The 14,566-nt window shown below is 32.2% G+C and overlaps 1 protein-coding gene across 6 annotated transcripts in view; it reads left to right on the top strand.

Annotated features, from left to right (window-relative positions):
- The window catches only part of ERBB4 (erb-b2 receptor tyrosine kinase 4), a 1,185,936-nt gene that overhangs the window by 919,731 nt on the left and 251,639 nt on the right, over nucleotides 1-14,566 (top strand). For all 6 annotated transcript variants that reach the window (XM_005574181.5, XM_005574179.5, XM_005574182.5 and 3 more), the window contains exon 17: nucleotides 11,682-11,814. In XM_005574181.5, coding sequence (XP_005574238.1) covers nucleotides 11,682-11,814 — 133 coding nt within the window. The remainder of the gene's footprint in view (nucleotides 1-11,681; nucleotides 11,815-14,566) is intronic.

The raw sequence follows: 14,566 nt of genomic DNA, 5'->3' as shown, positions 1-14,566 counted from the left end.
AAAGTATTTAAAGAAATAATACTTTAAAGAAATAAAGTATTATTTATTTTTTAAAGAAATAAAGCATTATTTCTTTAAATACTTTAAATATTTCATAAATAACTCTTCTCATTTTCTTTCCATTAAAGATATTTTAGAATTATACTTTTGTTAAGTTTAAAAACATATAGGGAGTTCTGAGACTGTTGAAGGATATATGTGCTTTTGAGGTTTGATTTAAGATAAAAAGTTTGTAAATATTTATGGAAGTAAACTTTCATTCAGTTATTTATTCATGTAACATGTATTTAGTGCTTCTTTTCATGAGACAATAAACTAGACTCTAAAACATAAGAAAGTGTTTGTGACACAATTCCAGCACTTAAAGGACGTATGTTTGAGATTATAAAAATAGAAATTCTTGTATTTTACCTTCAATCTCTGAATATGCTTGCTTATCATTACATAGATAAAGAGATGGATGGTACATCCCATCTAGGGCATAAGTAGGAAAGTGAAGAAATCCAATGATTGAGTCCTGAGACTTTCCTATATTTAGAGGTCAGGGTAATACGGAGCAAATAGCAAAAAATGAGTGAAAAGGACTGACCAGACAGAGAAGAAACTAGGGAAAGGATGGCTGTCAAGGGAGGACAGTGTGTCAAGAAAAGAGAACTGATCATTTGTATGAAAATCTACCACGAGATTAAGATTAGCTCTAAGAAATTACTGTTTGATTTGGCAGTAAGGAAACCATTGATGACCTTGATAAGAACTGATTTAGTGAAGAGGCAGAGACTAAAAATGTGATGAGAGTTAATTCAAGAATCAAGAGAATGGAAATAAAATGATCAGTTTTAGACAAACTAAGAGATAAATGCAAAGAAAATATTTTGCTATTTCCAAAAGTATTCCAAATACCAAAGAGTAAAATCAAGAGGAAGAGTTGCATTTTTAAGAACTCATTATTACTTAAAATATCCCACTTAACTATTTGATTGACTTTATAACAATTATTGATAAACTTATTAGATAATGTTATTAGTTAGAGCGATAAAAGAAACAAAAATTATAAATGATGGTCCTAACCTCATGGGGCTTATAATTTAGTTTGAAATAGAATCCAAGAGAGAATAATTATAAATATCTAAATCAAGTGTAGTCTAAGACACGTAAGTCTTCAAAACAAATACTCTTGTAAGCATGATAACAAAATGGAATGAATTGAGGTCAGTCACAGAGATGGCAATAAAATTGAAGCCACTTATTAGTACTTACAGCTTTGCATCTGGAACATAAGATTGCTTCTATAAAAATTATCAAATTGGCCGGGCACGGTGGCTCACGCCTGTAATCCCAGCACTTTGGGAGGCCGAGACGGGCGGATCACGAGGTCAGGAGATCCAGACCATCCTGGCTAACACAGTGAAACCCCGTCTCTACTAAAAATATAAAAAATTAGCCGGGCGTGGTGGCGGGCGCCTGTAGTCCCAGCTACTCGGGAGGCTGAGGCAGGAGAATGACGTGAACCCGGGAGGCGGAGCTTTCAGTGAACGGAGATCGCGCCACCGCACTCCAGCCTGGGTGACAGAGCGAGACTCCGTCTCAAAAAAAAAATTATCAAATTATAAAAGAATATGACGGGGCCTCTTTTGGAGTATCTATATTTAATTGTCTTTTTCAATTAAAGAATTTTCTTTAAGCTTTAATATTTAATGTCAAACTTTAAATTCTCCAAACGGGGGATGACATTAAGGCACAAGAATTAGCAATGAGATCCATGTAGCCTTACTAAGGCATCTGACTCTAACATGTGTTACCCAAGGCAAATAGTACTATGAACAGGTTTTTTAAATGTATTAAATATTTTTAAGGTTTGTTCTTCTTGCAACTGATAATCTCAAAAGGTCAGTAAAAAGATAAGAACAAAAACAGTTTGGAACAGTAGAATTTATCTTAATGAGAGATGTGAAACCACCTAAAATGATACAGTCTGTCAGCAAAGCAAAAGGGAAAGGGGGAGGAAGTAGAAAAGAAATAAAGCCCCTTGAGCCACATTTTTCTTCCTTTGGATTTTGAATGTTCCTAGAGAATAAATAAAGTATTGGAAAAACTTAAAGGGAATGGAATAGAATGTTGTCTGTGACTCACTTGAATTAAAAATGTGAAGCTATTAATAAAATCAACACAGGTATGGGTCTTGAAATTAAAAAGAACAACAAATATATACAGAAATCGTAAAAGTTGAATGGAATGACATAGATTTTGGATACCCTTTAGTGCTTCAAATCCATAGATCAAAAAGAATTAAAAACTTCTCCCTTCTAATTGTCTCTCTCCTGATTTCTGCACGTCCCTATAAGGCATCATGGGCCTTTATATATTCCCTTAGGCATGGGGGTCTAGTCATTTTTGATGCTTGCTTTTTCTCTCTTCACTGTTAAGTTTATACTTTTAATCAGTTTTGCTGCTGTTAATACTTTTTCTCACCATATCTCCTTTTAAACTTTCGTAATCTGTCTTTCACTGTTACTCATGAGGAGTCTTAAAACAGTCAGCTAAACTAATTTTCTCGCATCTCTTTTCCTTTTCCTGATTATCTATCTTACAACTTTCTACCAGAATAATTTTCCTAATATGCCCTTATGATTATATTTTAAAGGAAAAAGGATTTAGAGAAAAATATACTAAGAATCTAGGCTTCACTATCCAGTTAGAATGCTTCTGACTTTGGACAAGTTGTATAGCCTACTTCAGATTCACCATACATCAATAATCAATTATATTGGAAGAATTATTTCACATAACACATATAAAATATCTAGTAAAAGGAACTTTGTTCATTAATCCTGCAAGAAATGTCCAGTGACTCTAGATAGATGTCCAAAAATCCTGGTATTTTTCCTACAACTGTATTCACTTCTTAAAGTCTTTTCCCATCTCACATCATCCAAATCTTCAGTATGCGTCAAGGCCACTAACTCCCCGATGCACACTCGTAGGTCTCCTCAGCAGGAAAAAAGGCGACCAGCAGGCCAATGTAAGTAGAAAATACATCATCTGAATAAAGAGTAGTGATACTTCCCAAGAAAGACACTTCTTTACTCCCTCTTTATTAGCATTTTATTTTTAAAAATTTTTTCTTTCAGTCTAAAACAAGGATTGGGGAATCTAAAGTATAGTAAAAAGAAATTCAAAAATGCTTTATATACAGAATTGACTATGAAGGAAACAAACAAACCAAGCTATTATTTTAAAATGTTTGTAAGGCTAGGCTTGATGGTTCACAGCTGTAATCCTAGCACTTTGGAAGGCCGAGGTGGGCAGATCACCCGAGGTCAGGAGTTTGAGACCAGCCTGGCCAACATGGTGAAACCCTGTCTCTACTAAAAATACAAAAATTAGCTGGGCATGGTGGTGGGTGCCTGTAATCCCAGCTATTCAGGAGGCTGAGGCAGGAGAGTCACTTGAACTCAGGAGGTAGAGGTTGCAGTGAGCCGAGATGGCGCCACTGTACTCCTGCCTGGAGAACGGAGTAAGACTCCTTCTCAAAAGAAAAAAAGTTCGCAAACACTCTGAAAATGGGATTGCTCTAAATCTGTCTTATGTAGTTGTGCCCAATAAGCATGACACAAACGTGTATGTTTTATGCTCCCATATAAAGGTAGAGGCAATTTATACATAGAATATATTCTCTATTAGCAACAAAGTATCTGAAGTTATAGTGCATAGAATGAATGGAGGTTTTAAGGCAAAGGAAACTTTTTAAATATGGGAACAAGAATGGTGCCAGCCATAATTTATCCCTCTGCCACTTTTCTTCACAGAGCAGTGTTTATGTAATACTTTCTGCTCTATTATGAAACTTAAATTCCTTATCATGCCGAACAATTTTGGTATGTAATGTAACTGAAATTGTAAGAACTGAATCCTCGATTTTTAAATCTTTTGCTCTGATGCTTCATATTACCTTGCCCATATAATAAGTAAGTAATAGGACACAGTGATACTTAATGGTTAATTCGTTTTGTAATTAAATATTTATAATATTCTGCTTGTGTCACTAAACAGATACTTATATATATTCTATCTAGATAATAGTATATAAACAATTATAAAGGTACTGTATTAGTATAGTATATAGATATATGATATTGTATAATAGGTATAAACTGTGGAAAAATTAATAAAAGCATCAAAACTTCATCTGACCTCTTAAAAACCCTGTTAAAAAGAAAGTTCTCCCTGGCATAATTCTTTTTCAACACGTTAGTTGTAGAAAACCCTGGGTGTAGAAATTCCTAGATAGATTATATATATTCTGAGGATGGTGTCCTTAACATGAGAATATTTGCCTGAAAGTCGAGTGTATAAGTTTATGTACTTCCCCAAAATTTGAAAACACGAACAAAAGCCCATGGATATGTGTAGATGTTACCTGTAAAGAGAAGGATTTGCTGTGAAACTACTTGAAATTTTTTCTCAGAAGCTGATTTAGATATGAAAGAATCAGATTATATTTACATATTCATTTAATGGCAATATTGCTACTGAAGTATGTTTGCAACACTGTGTTATTGAATGAAATATTGCATTCACATATTGAAAAAAAGATTGATTTTAACACATAAAGGCAAGTCACAAAACATTCAAATTTGCTTAGGAAGGGGGACAGTACATTGTGATTCATTTACTTCAGCACTTAAAGTTTTGGTCATATTTGAAATGTAATAGAGGAATCCTGAGCCTTAATCAAAGGACAGAGACCTATTGTAATCCCCCAGGTCTCATCAGCTAAAAACTGTAAGATCACTTTCATTTGCTCAAAAAGAAAAGATGTGTCACGTTTACAAAGCAGGTTGAATTCTGCGTCAGAATAAGCACTACTTGCAGGAGAAAAAGAACTCCCTTAACGTAGCTCTCCTTGCCCTAGGCAGTAACCCTTAAAATGTCTTCTGGGGAATTTCAATGTCTCCTGGTGTTTCAAGGTCTCTTGTTTCAAATCTGAACTGTTTTGGGGAAGGCGGAACAGAGTAGCAGTACAATAGGTACTGTCACTGTAATAATAGATACTGCTTGTCTTTACCTTTCTTAAAGGAAATCCCGTTTAAGTTAAAAAAAAAAAAAAAAAAAAAAAAAACCTTTTAACTGTTTTCTCACTGAGAAAACAAACTGAAGCTAAAAGAAGAATGTCACTTATAAACTTTACACCCAAGCATATAAAGGATTTAATAAAAGTAAATCACAATGAATATAGCAATACAGATAAAATGATAGTCCAAAGAGAAGTAAAATATTAAGATATAACTAAATATAAAGTCAAAAGTTCTGTGAAAAACCCTAAATACATTTATGTGCATTTTGTATTCTCTACTATCAAGCATAGATATTGAAGAAATACCTGAAAAATATTTGTGTAAATATATCATCTTTAGAAAGAGAAAAAATGTAATAGCTGGAAGTTTAATGGACTTGAGACTCCAATACATAAAATGTTAGCATTACTATTTATGTTATCCAGGCATCTTTTCTATTTTCTTATATTTAATATGGAATTTATAAGATATGTGTTACATAGTTATTGTGAAACTATACAATGTATGTGAAAATTAAATTCTAATCATAAAATATACAAGTATTGGAAATTATTAGAATGGAAAGTTCACATTCAGTCGAGCTAAATGATTTAAATTTAAAGGTAGTCTATGGGATCAAAAAAGCCTTTGGTTTACCTCTATAAAAGGGAATGATTTCTAGGAAAATCTGACATTCTAATTTTTGTTAGATTATTTCCCATTGAAAATAAGTGCATTGCTAGTGACACCCTGTATGCTATAAAACCTGTGACTATCTGATGGCTGTCAAATCATGTGTTTCTCTTATGGAAACAGACCTTTACTATGTTTAAATTATACACATAATTAATAAAATATTGAAAATGTTATTGTTTTCAAAGTTATATTCCTTGTCTCAGTTGGTAATTATGAATGAATTATAAGAATTTTATGTTAATAGAGAGTCAATAGGTTTTTGATCAACTATATTTTTCTTACAGCAAGAACAATTTACAAAACAGAATATACCCCTGAGCATACATTTGGCTTCTGGGTAATGATAGACTCATGCTATTGTCTATAGCCACTGTAAGATTTTCAGAAGAACGATAGGATGTAGGATGATGGCCAGTGTTACTAGTTATATTTTTTAAATGAAATATAACTTTATGGAGAATTATAACATTTGACCCTAGTTTATGAAATATCCATTTAAGTTACATATACATTCATAAAATGCAGTAATTAATTTACTTTCCTAGAAAGTAAAACTTGCTGAAAATAAAACTAAGACACTTTGGTATGAACGTGTATATATGCACACACCTACACATACTCATGGGTTTTATGGCACAACAGAGTGTCATTAGCAATGCACTTATTTTCAATTGGAAATAATCTACTAAAAATGAAAATGTCAGATTTCATAGAAATTATTCCCTTTCATAAAGGTAAACTGAAGCGTTTTTTGATCCTATATACACATACACACATACCCCAACATACACATTTTAATATAGAGATACAGGTAAATACTTATTAACTCACGGTATCCTAAATACCTTTCGATTGGGCTAAATATAGGATAAACATTTGATTTATTTCTCACATGGCGCACTTTAGAGAGTAAAAGGGGCATTATTGATTATTAGACTGGCATAAAGTAAGACCGTCCTGGCCAAAATGGGTTGCATAATTCCTAAACTTAAAGGTATTTGATTTAATGATAATGATCTTGAAGCAAATTCATTAGATATCATGAATGTAAACATGACTATATAATTTCCTTCTGCATTTATTTTTTGTACTAGCTTAGGTAAAGAATGTATTTATGTGTATTTAAACTATTTGATGGTGGCAGTAAACTCACAATTGGTTAGAAGTAGACATATGATTAAAACATAGATTTGCCTGGCTCCAAAGCATCTTTCTGCCACAATAAGGAAAAGTCATACAGAATTTGAAAGATTAACATAAGGTAGTAATGTTGGAGATACTATTTTACCATGTTTTGCAATTTGCAAAGTTTATTTTTTTAAAAAAAGAAAAAAATCCCTGTTACATTTATCTGACTAGCCTGTCTTTATTTTTCCTTCTTGTATACTTTAAAACAAAAATACACGCACACATTTTCAGTTTAACCTTTAGTGCCCATAGATAAGCAGTGAAGCAGGTCTATGTCTGATGCAACAAATCCTGAAGACCTGTCTTCAAATGATTTAGTTTAACCTACAAGCTTCTAAAAGTGAAAGTCTTTGATTCATAGTAAATACTATGAATTGGAAGTATACCATCAGTGTTTTATAGAACTACAGGTTCTTTTATCTTTAGTTGAAAATTAGTCTGTATTCAAAAAATTAAAGAAAATACACATATATTCAAAATTTAATAAACCTTTTATTTGGTGATGAACTTGCCTTACCTTTAAAAAAAAGGTAGAATCATAGAATTAACATTTTTTCCAATATTCATCAAAATACCAGCTTTACCAATTTAGAAAATACTATTGTTCTTTTTTAAAAGATAGCCAGTCCTTATAACATTAAATAGAAAGAGTATAACAAAATAGTTTTTTTAAAACATTTGGGTTTTAATCATAAATTATATTGACTTTATTACATTTTGTTTGTGGTCTGATATCTGAAAAAAAAACTGAACAGTGGAAGAAAATATTTGGATGTTTTTAAAAATAAGGTCTCACATTTTATATTCTGATATATATATATACACACATATATATATGATGAGTAATATAGCTTGGAAAGATGCTGCTCTTTTATAAAATAATTGCATTCAAGTCAGTAGAATTTAATCCATTTCATTGTCTCTGAACTTCTAAATGAAATTATGAAAACCAAATCATATGCTTTTAAATAAATTAGCAAAGTTCGTTTGTGATTCAGAATCCCTGTGGGATTACTTTCTTCAGTGGTGGGAGGATATCAGTTTCATTATACTATTTCCAAGTCACAGAATAAAGTAAACTATCAATTGATCACATCCTTTTAGGGTGAAACCCCATCTCTACTAAAATTACAAAAATTAGTTGGGTGTGGTGCCGGTTGCCTGTAGTCCCAGCTACTCGGGAAGCTGAGGCAGGAGAATCACTTGAACCTGGGAGGTGGAGGTTGCAGTGAGCCAAGATCACACCACTGCACTCCAGCCTGGGTGACAGAGCGAGACTCCATCTAAAAAAAAAATAAAATCAATCACATTCGAGCTCAGAAACAGGTTGGTTGGTAATAGCCATTATCATCATTAGACCAAGGAGAGATGCACAGCCATTTAAAGAAGCAACTTAGGTTGCTATTTCCTCTTTGCCCAAAGGGTCCTCATAAAAGGAGTTAAGTGTAAACTCTCAGGAAAAACAAACAAACAAACAAAAAGATATCTATCCTATACTTACAAATATCTAGGAATCGTAAAAATTCAGAGGAGTAGGAAATGTGAAAATAGTATTAACTTTTCAGATTATCTTGGTTTTATGGTACATAATGTTAAGAAGCATATGTAAGAAACATTATAGTAATTAAATGTCTCAGACATATCAAACTATAATGAATAGAAAATATATGCAAAAGTACTTAGATTGTAAAAGTGGACAAGGAATGACAAAATGAAATCTTAATTGAAAAAAAAGCAAAGTAAACATTCAAGAAAAAGAGAACAAAACTAAACTTTTAGACAATGATTTGTTTTTTCTTAAATTTAATAAACTTTTATTTCAAAAGAAATATAAATGGATTATAAAAATTTAGAAAATACAAATTAGTAAAAATAAGAACACTGTATTCATACTACCCAGAGACAACTACTATTTAGTATTTTATTTTATATTATTGCAGATCTATGCATCTGAGGATATATTTGTAGATATATATGAATATAGATTTTTTCATATTGAAGTTCTACTGTTTGGAAACCGAATCTTTTCAGTTTATGGTGCACGTCTTTCTGTTGCAGCAAATTATCTTCTCATCTTCTATATAATTTATATTCAGATCTCTCAAGTTTTCCAAAAAGACTCTATAACTGGTTTGTCTAAACCAGGATCTAATCCAGGATTACATTTTCTATCCAGTTGCTATGTCTATTAAGTCTTCTTAAGCTACGTCAGAACCTTTTTCATGGCACTCACTGAATAAAAAAGAACCTGCAAGTTGTCTTATGGAATATTCCCTCCTCTTGATTTCACTGGTTGCTTGTTTGTGGTTAATGATTTATATTTCAAAAGTAAATTCTGTGGGAATAGGAAGAATGTGGCCTCTTAAAATGTTCAATAAAACACTTATGTATGATTTTTAAGTACAGAAATTGTAGTACTTTATTTCTTCAGGTTGTTTGTACCTCTACCATTCCTGTAGAGTGGTAGAAAAACAGTAAAGAAATTCAAGTAAACCAAAAATATTGCTGTGAGAAAATACTGAAAGTAAATTCTAACTATAAAAACAGAAATTACTGTCTTGAGTTTTTGATTGTCTTATTTTGCCCATTACTTGCCTGTATAGTAATTATATGGCAATTGATCTCCACCAAAATAAAATAAAAGAGAGGTATTATTTTCTTCTCCTGGAAGTTTGTTCCTAAAAAATAACAACAACAACAACAAGCAAACAAAGAAACAAACAAAAAACAAAATAGAGCATTTTCTTTTCATGTACAGTGACATTGACATTTACATATATTTACATAAATATGTATACTACCTATTATTTTGCAAAATAAATAAGCAGAGAAAGTTTAGAGTTGGTCTGAATCTACAGTTGACAAAATGTTGGACACTAGTCTCAAATATACGTAAATATTTTGCAGTAAAATTTGGACTGAGAAAACAAAAATACAACCCTTTCAATAATAGTGAGTTTCCAGGGATATGTTAAGCATTTGGACTAAAAATTATACCTTTGGTTGAAACATAAAATATTTCCTGAAATACATATTTAACTTGCATGCTCAAAAATATGATCTTACACAAACAAAAACATATCACAGTGATGAGTTTTTGTCCATACTATAGTTTAATTTTCTCAGCAGAGATTTTTATATCTGCAGAAAATCCCATTTAGAAAAATCTAGTTGAATTATAGCAACATTTCGGTATACTATAGTACTTTGAGCTGTCAGGAAACAACCTTTAGGATGAACTACCTTTTTAGATTTTTCTGCAGTTTCATATGGCAATATAGTAGTCATGATCTTTAAAAGACATGATTTCATTTATAGAAGAAGTTACACAGATTTTTTTGTAAGCTTTTTAAACTTTTAAGATGTTATTAAGGATCATCCACCATTAATATTTCTGATGTATCTCTGAGCAGAATTTTATTTAGCAAGAGAAAAGTATTTTTTAAGAAAATGTAGTATAATTTCTTTTAAAAATATAAATACAAGATATAAAATGCTTTATTATGGAAAGCATGAGCATGCAGGAAGTTCTTTTTTAGTTTTGATATCCATTGTGGCTTCATGGTCACATATTTTTTAGGTAACACCTGTGTGTTTCACTCAAGATTATTTCCTATGGTATACAAAATTCATATGATTAAGAACTCTGACCACGGAAACCTCAGAGATACTACTCTACTCTAGAATAAGTTAAAAATCACAACTACTGCTGTTTAAGCAAGGAAAAAAATTATCTAAGAAGTGATCAGTTTCAAAATTATATCTTTGCTAACAATACATTACAAAAACATTTAAGAGTGAAGATTTCCAATCAATCTCTTCTTAATCCCTTTTTGGTACTGTTTACCACTTTTCACGTAATGCTTCATGTGCACACCTCTTTTATGAGTATATGATGCTTAGACACACTATTGATTCTAATACTCTTGTCGTTATTCTGAAAACATGTCTGAACCAATTCTTTATCCTTCTCCTGACCTTTTTCCTACCAGAGTTACACTAATAAGAGTTTCAAATAGCACTTTTGGCAATAAAAACTCTCGTATTGGTACCCTTATACTCCAGAAGCATGGGGTTTCTATGTGTTGAGACCACTCATTTTTGCATTAGAGCAGTATTTCCTAACTGGGGATGATGTTGACAGACCTTTGGCGATGTCTGGAGACATTGTCATGACTAGAGGATGGGGGTGCTACTATCTCGTGGATGGAAGTCAGGGATGCTACTAAACATCCTAAATTGCACAGGACACTTCGTGACAACAAGCTAGTATTCAGTCTCAAATGTCAGTAGTGCCACTGTTGTGAAAGCCTGCTTCAGAGAAATACTGAAAATAAAATTACAAACCACAACAATATTATTACAATGTATTTCCTGTTGATTCATATATAATAGCAAAATATTAAATGCACCAACACCAATGTTTTGGCATATGTTTTTCATACTGCTAGCAAGTGTTACATTTTTTTCATCAAATGGCATGTTGTGACTGTTCATCCTCAAAGATGAGTTGTATGTGCATGGTTTATTATTCGTAAAACACACACAAAAACAACTATAGTCTTTACCATGAGAAAGGTTTTGGTAGAGCAAAACCTAATGCACTTTTATATTTGCATTTCATCTAAATGACTAGATTTGTGAAATGTGATAACGTCTTGTACAACTGCTGTTTTCTCTTCCTCTGTCTTCTCTCTCTTCATACTTTTGTTTTGTTTTGTTTTTTCTCATTCTGGTTGTCAGAACTCCCCTGATTGCGGCTGGAGTAATTGGTGGGCTCTTCATTCTGGTCATTGTTGGTCTGACATTTGCTGTTTATGTTAGAAGGAAGAGCATCAAAAAGAAAAGAGCCTTGAGAAGATTCTTGGAAACAGAGGTGAGGTATTTATTTCTTCTCTTCATGTGTTTGGGGATTTTCATCAGGTTTAGAAGGTTTCGATGATGTTCAGTTATTTAATCCAAGTAAAATTCTGTTCAATGTCCTAATTAAATTTTTATTTTATAGTCCATTAAACAAAGCTTGTGAAAAGTCAGATTATATCGTAAAAATAGTCAAGGCTTCAAGGGGATAAATGGGAGTAGTCAACAAAATTATTGTATTGGGGAAAGTATCTGTTATTTTGTGTGTGTGGTTGGGGGGATTCCATTAGCAAGCTCTAGACAGGGGATATCTCTATAGCAGCAGATCTAGAAAATATCTGCATCGAAAATATCTCAGTGACAGAGCTAGAAAAATGTTAGAAAGAGAATCTGTTTCAGAACAAAACTAAACAGACAAGGAATGCATGTTTTAATTAGGATCATTAAATTGGTAGTCAATGATCTCATTACACCAGCAGTGAAAGACTAAGCTTACAGGATAAAGCTTAGTATTGTAATCACACAGAACTTACAACACAATTTATGGGATGCATTTAATATTATGCATGGCGGTTATTGTGAGTATGTAAATTACTCATAAATGATTATAATGTCTTTTATATTGCTACACCGAGTTCTCTAGCACAAAAGCAGATAGTTTTCGTGGTACAGGATACAGGGAAAAAATAATTACAGGAGACTATGCATTACCAGACCCTTCTCAACTTCCATCCTACCTTTCTCCTGATACACACATCTGTGCCTATCTAAACAATTCAGAGCAATTCTGTTCTGAGATAAGCTTATCCAACGTTTGTTGTTTTTCTCATTGTCAGTCTGACAATTTGACTTTTCCTTTGAACACTGACAGGAATGAGAGGAATGGGAATTTTAATTCACTCACACATTTTGCATACTGATAATGAATTAAATTTTAGCTCTTTACCCAGAAATAAAATCTAGATAGTAGTATCCTGTGAAAGTTTCTGGAGACTACCTTACAGCTTCTTCTAAGAAAACACTTTCTAAGGATTAAAGTTATCTGCAATTGGAATGAGCTGTCTCATGAACAGACATGTTCAAGCAAAATAAAGGTAGTCAATTACATACATGGGAAAAACTAAACATGATTCCTACTTTAGCTGGAAGCTTATGGAAGAGCAATTTGATTACTGTTAATCTTGCACATGTGAATGAAAATTTGGACATGACACATGTGCTTTGTGCTATGCATGTTTGCAATTTAGCTAGGATACTGGAGGCAGAGAGAACTCTATCTCATGGTCAGCTTGAGGCAGTTGGTGAGAGAATTCTGAGAAGCGAAGTATTGTAAACTAGAATTGGAAAGGAATTGAAAGCTTGGAACACAACATTTAGGTGACTGCATAATGGAAGAGAAATTCCTTTAACCACACACAGGGAAGGCTCATTGCCATGAAAAGAGTTGTGTTGCTTTATCTTGGTTTGTTTTTATAATGCAGTGCTTTATAAGAATGTCCTTCAAACTGTCATTTCCTTACTAAATAAACACACACTTATTGGTTTTATAAGCAGGTTCTGTTTTTATAGAAAATTATTCCTTAAGACTAAATTATTTTACATTTGGTGGTTAGATAATCGTAGAATTCCTATTTTTTTCTTAGTAAAAGAAAATAACTATGATTTTCTACCATCTTTTAAATAAAGGGGGAATTTTTAAGACGGTCAATTTAAATCTTTAAATACTGAAGCTAGAAATCTGCCTCAGAAGTGAACATTTATTGAATCTTGATATATTGTTTCCATACACTTAAAGTTGGTACACGTTCCTCAAATCATTTTGCTCCAGATTGTCTTTTTTATGTTACATGCCTAAAACTAGAAAACATATTTTTTCTACACATGCTTACTGAGATGCACTGTAAGCTTGATGCTTTGGTAGATGGTGTGATTCAAAAATGTATTAATGAGACATGATCTCATCCTTTGAAAAGTAACAGATTTAGTGCCTACAATATGCCAGGCAACATTCTAGAATTTTCCACGTATGTTATCTCATTTCATCCTTTCTCAAGTTTCTAAGGTGATTATTGCTATACCTATTTCACAGACAAGAAATAAAGGTCTAGGAAGGGCAAATTGCTTCCTGTGAGTGGCAACACTGTCATATAAACCTCCAATTTTAAACCCACATGTCTGTAAAATATATTAAATGACACAGAAACATGTTTTTGTGAAATATATTAAATGATACCCAAGAAAAAAGAAGGCTAAAAAGGTGAGGTAGAATTGTAAAGTTTTCAAAATATGAAATTATTGCATGGTATATGCCAAAGCATATACACAATGTATATTTTAAGTATATCTCATCCAAGATGCTGAAGCCCCCTCCCAGTATTGTGTGATTTTATGTGACTTTTGTATATGATTTTTAAAAATGATTCATGAGTTATTCATTATACATATAGCATATGTATCAAAATCTACCCAACGATTTCTGTATGGTTGAGTTGCCTTCAAATAAAGGGAACTCAGTTGAGCAATCATTTTGAAATTTTTCGAATAATTTAGTGATTCTTTCTGAGATTTTTAAAATGTGACTTGAATGCAGTTCTATGTTATCAAATTTACATTTATATAACTTAAATTTGAAAATGAAATTGAAGATGAGTTGTCAGACTCACAATTAAAAAAAATTTGAAGATAACCTAAGTTTATTGGTAATTTTTGATTACATTCTTCCTAAAATTCTTGCTTTAGCTACACTTACCTTCCCTCAAGAATCTTCC

Source organism: Macaca fascicularis, chromosome 12 (assembly GCF_037993035.2).
Source record: "Macaca fascicularis isolate 582-1 chromosome 12, T2T-MFA8v1.1".
NCBI classification, from domain to species: Eukaryota; Metazoa; Chordata; class Mammalia; order Primates; family Cercopithecidae; genus Macaca; species Macaca fascicularis.
This window is presented reverse-complemented; position numbering and strand designations above follow the sequence as displayed.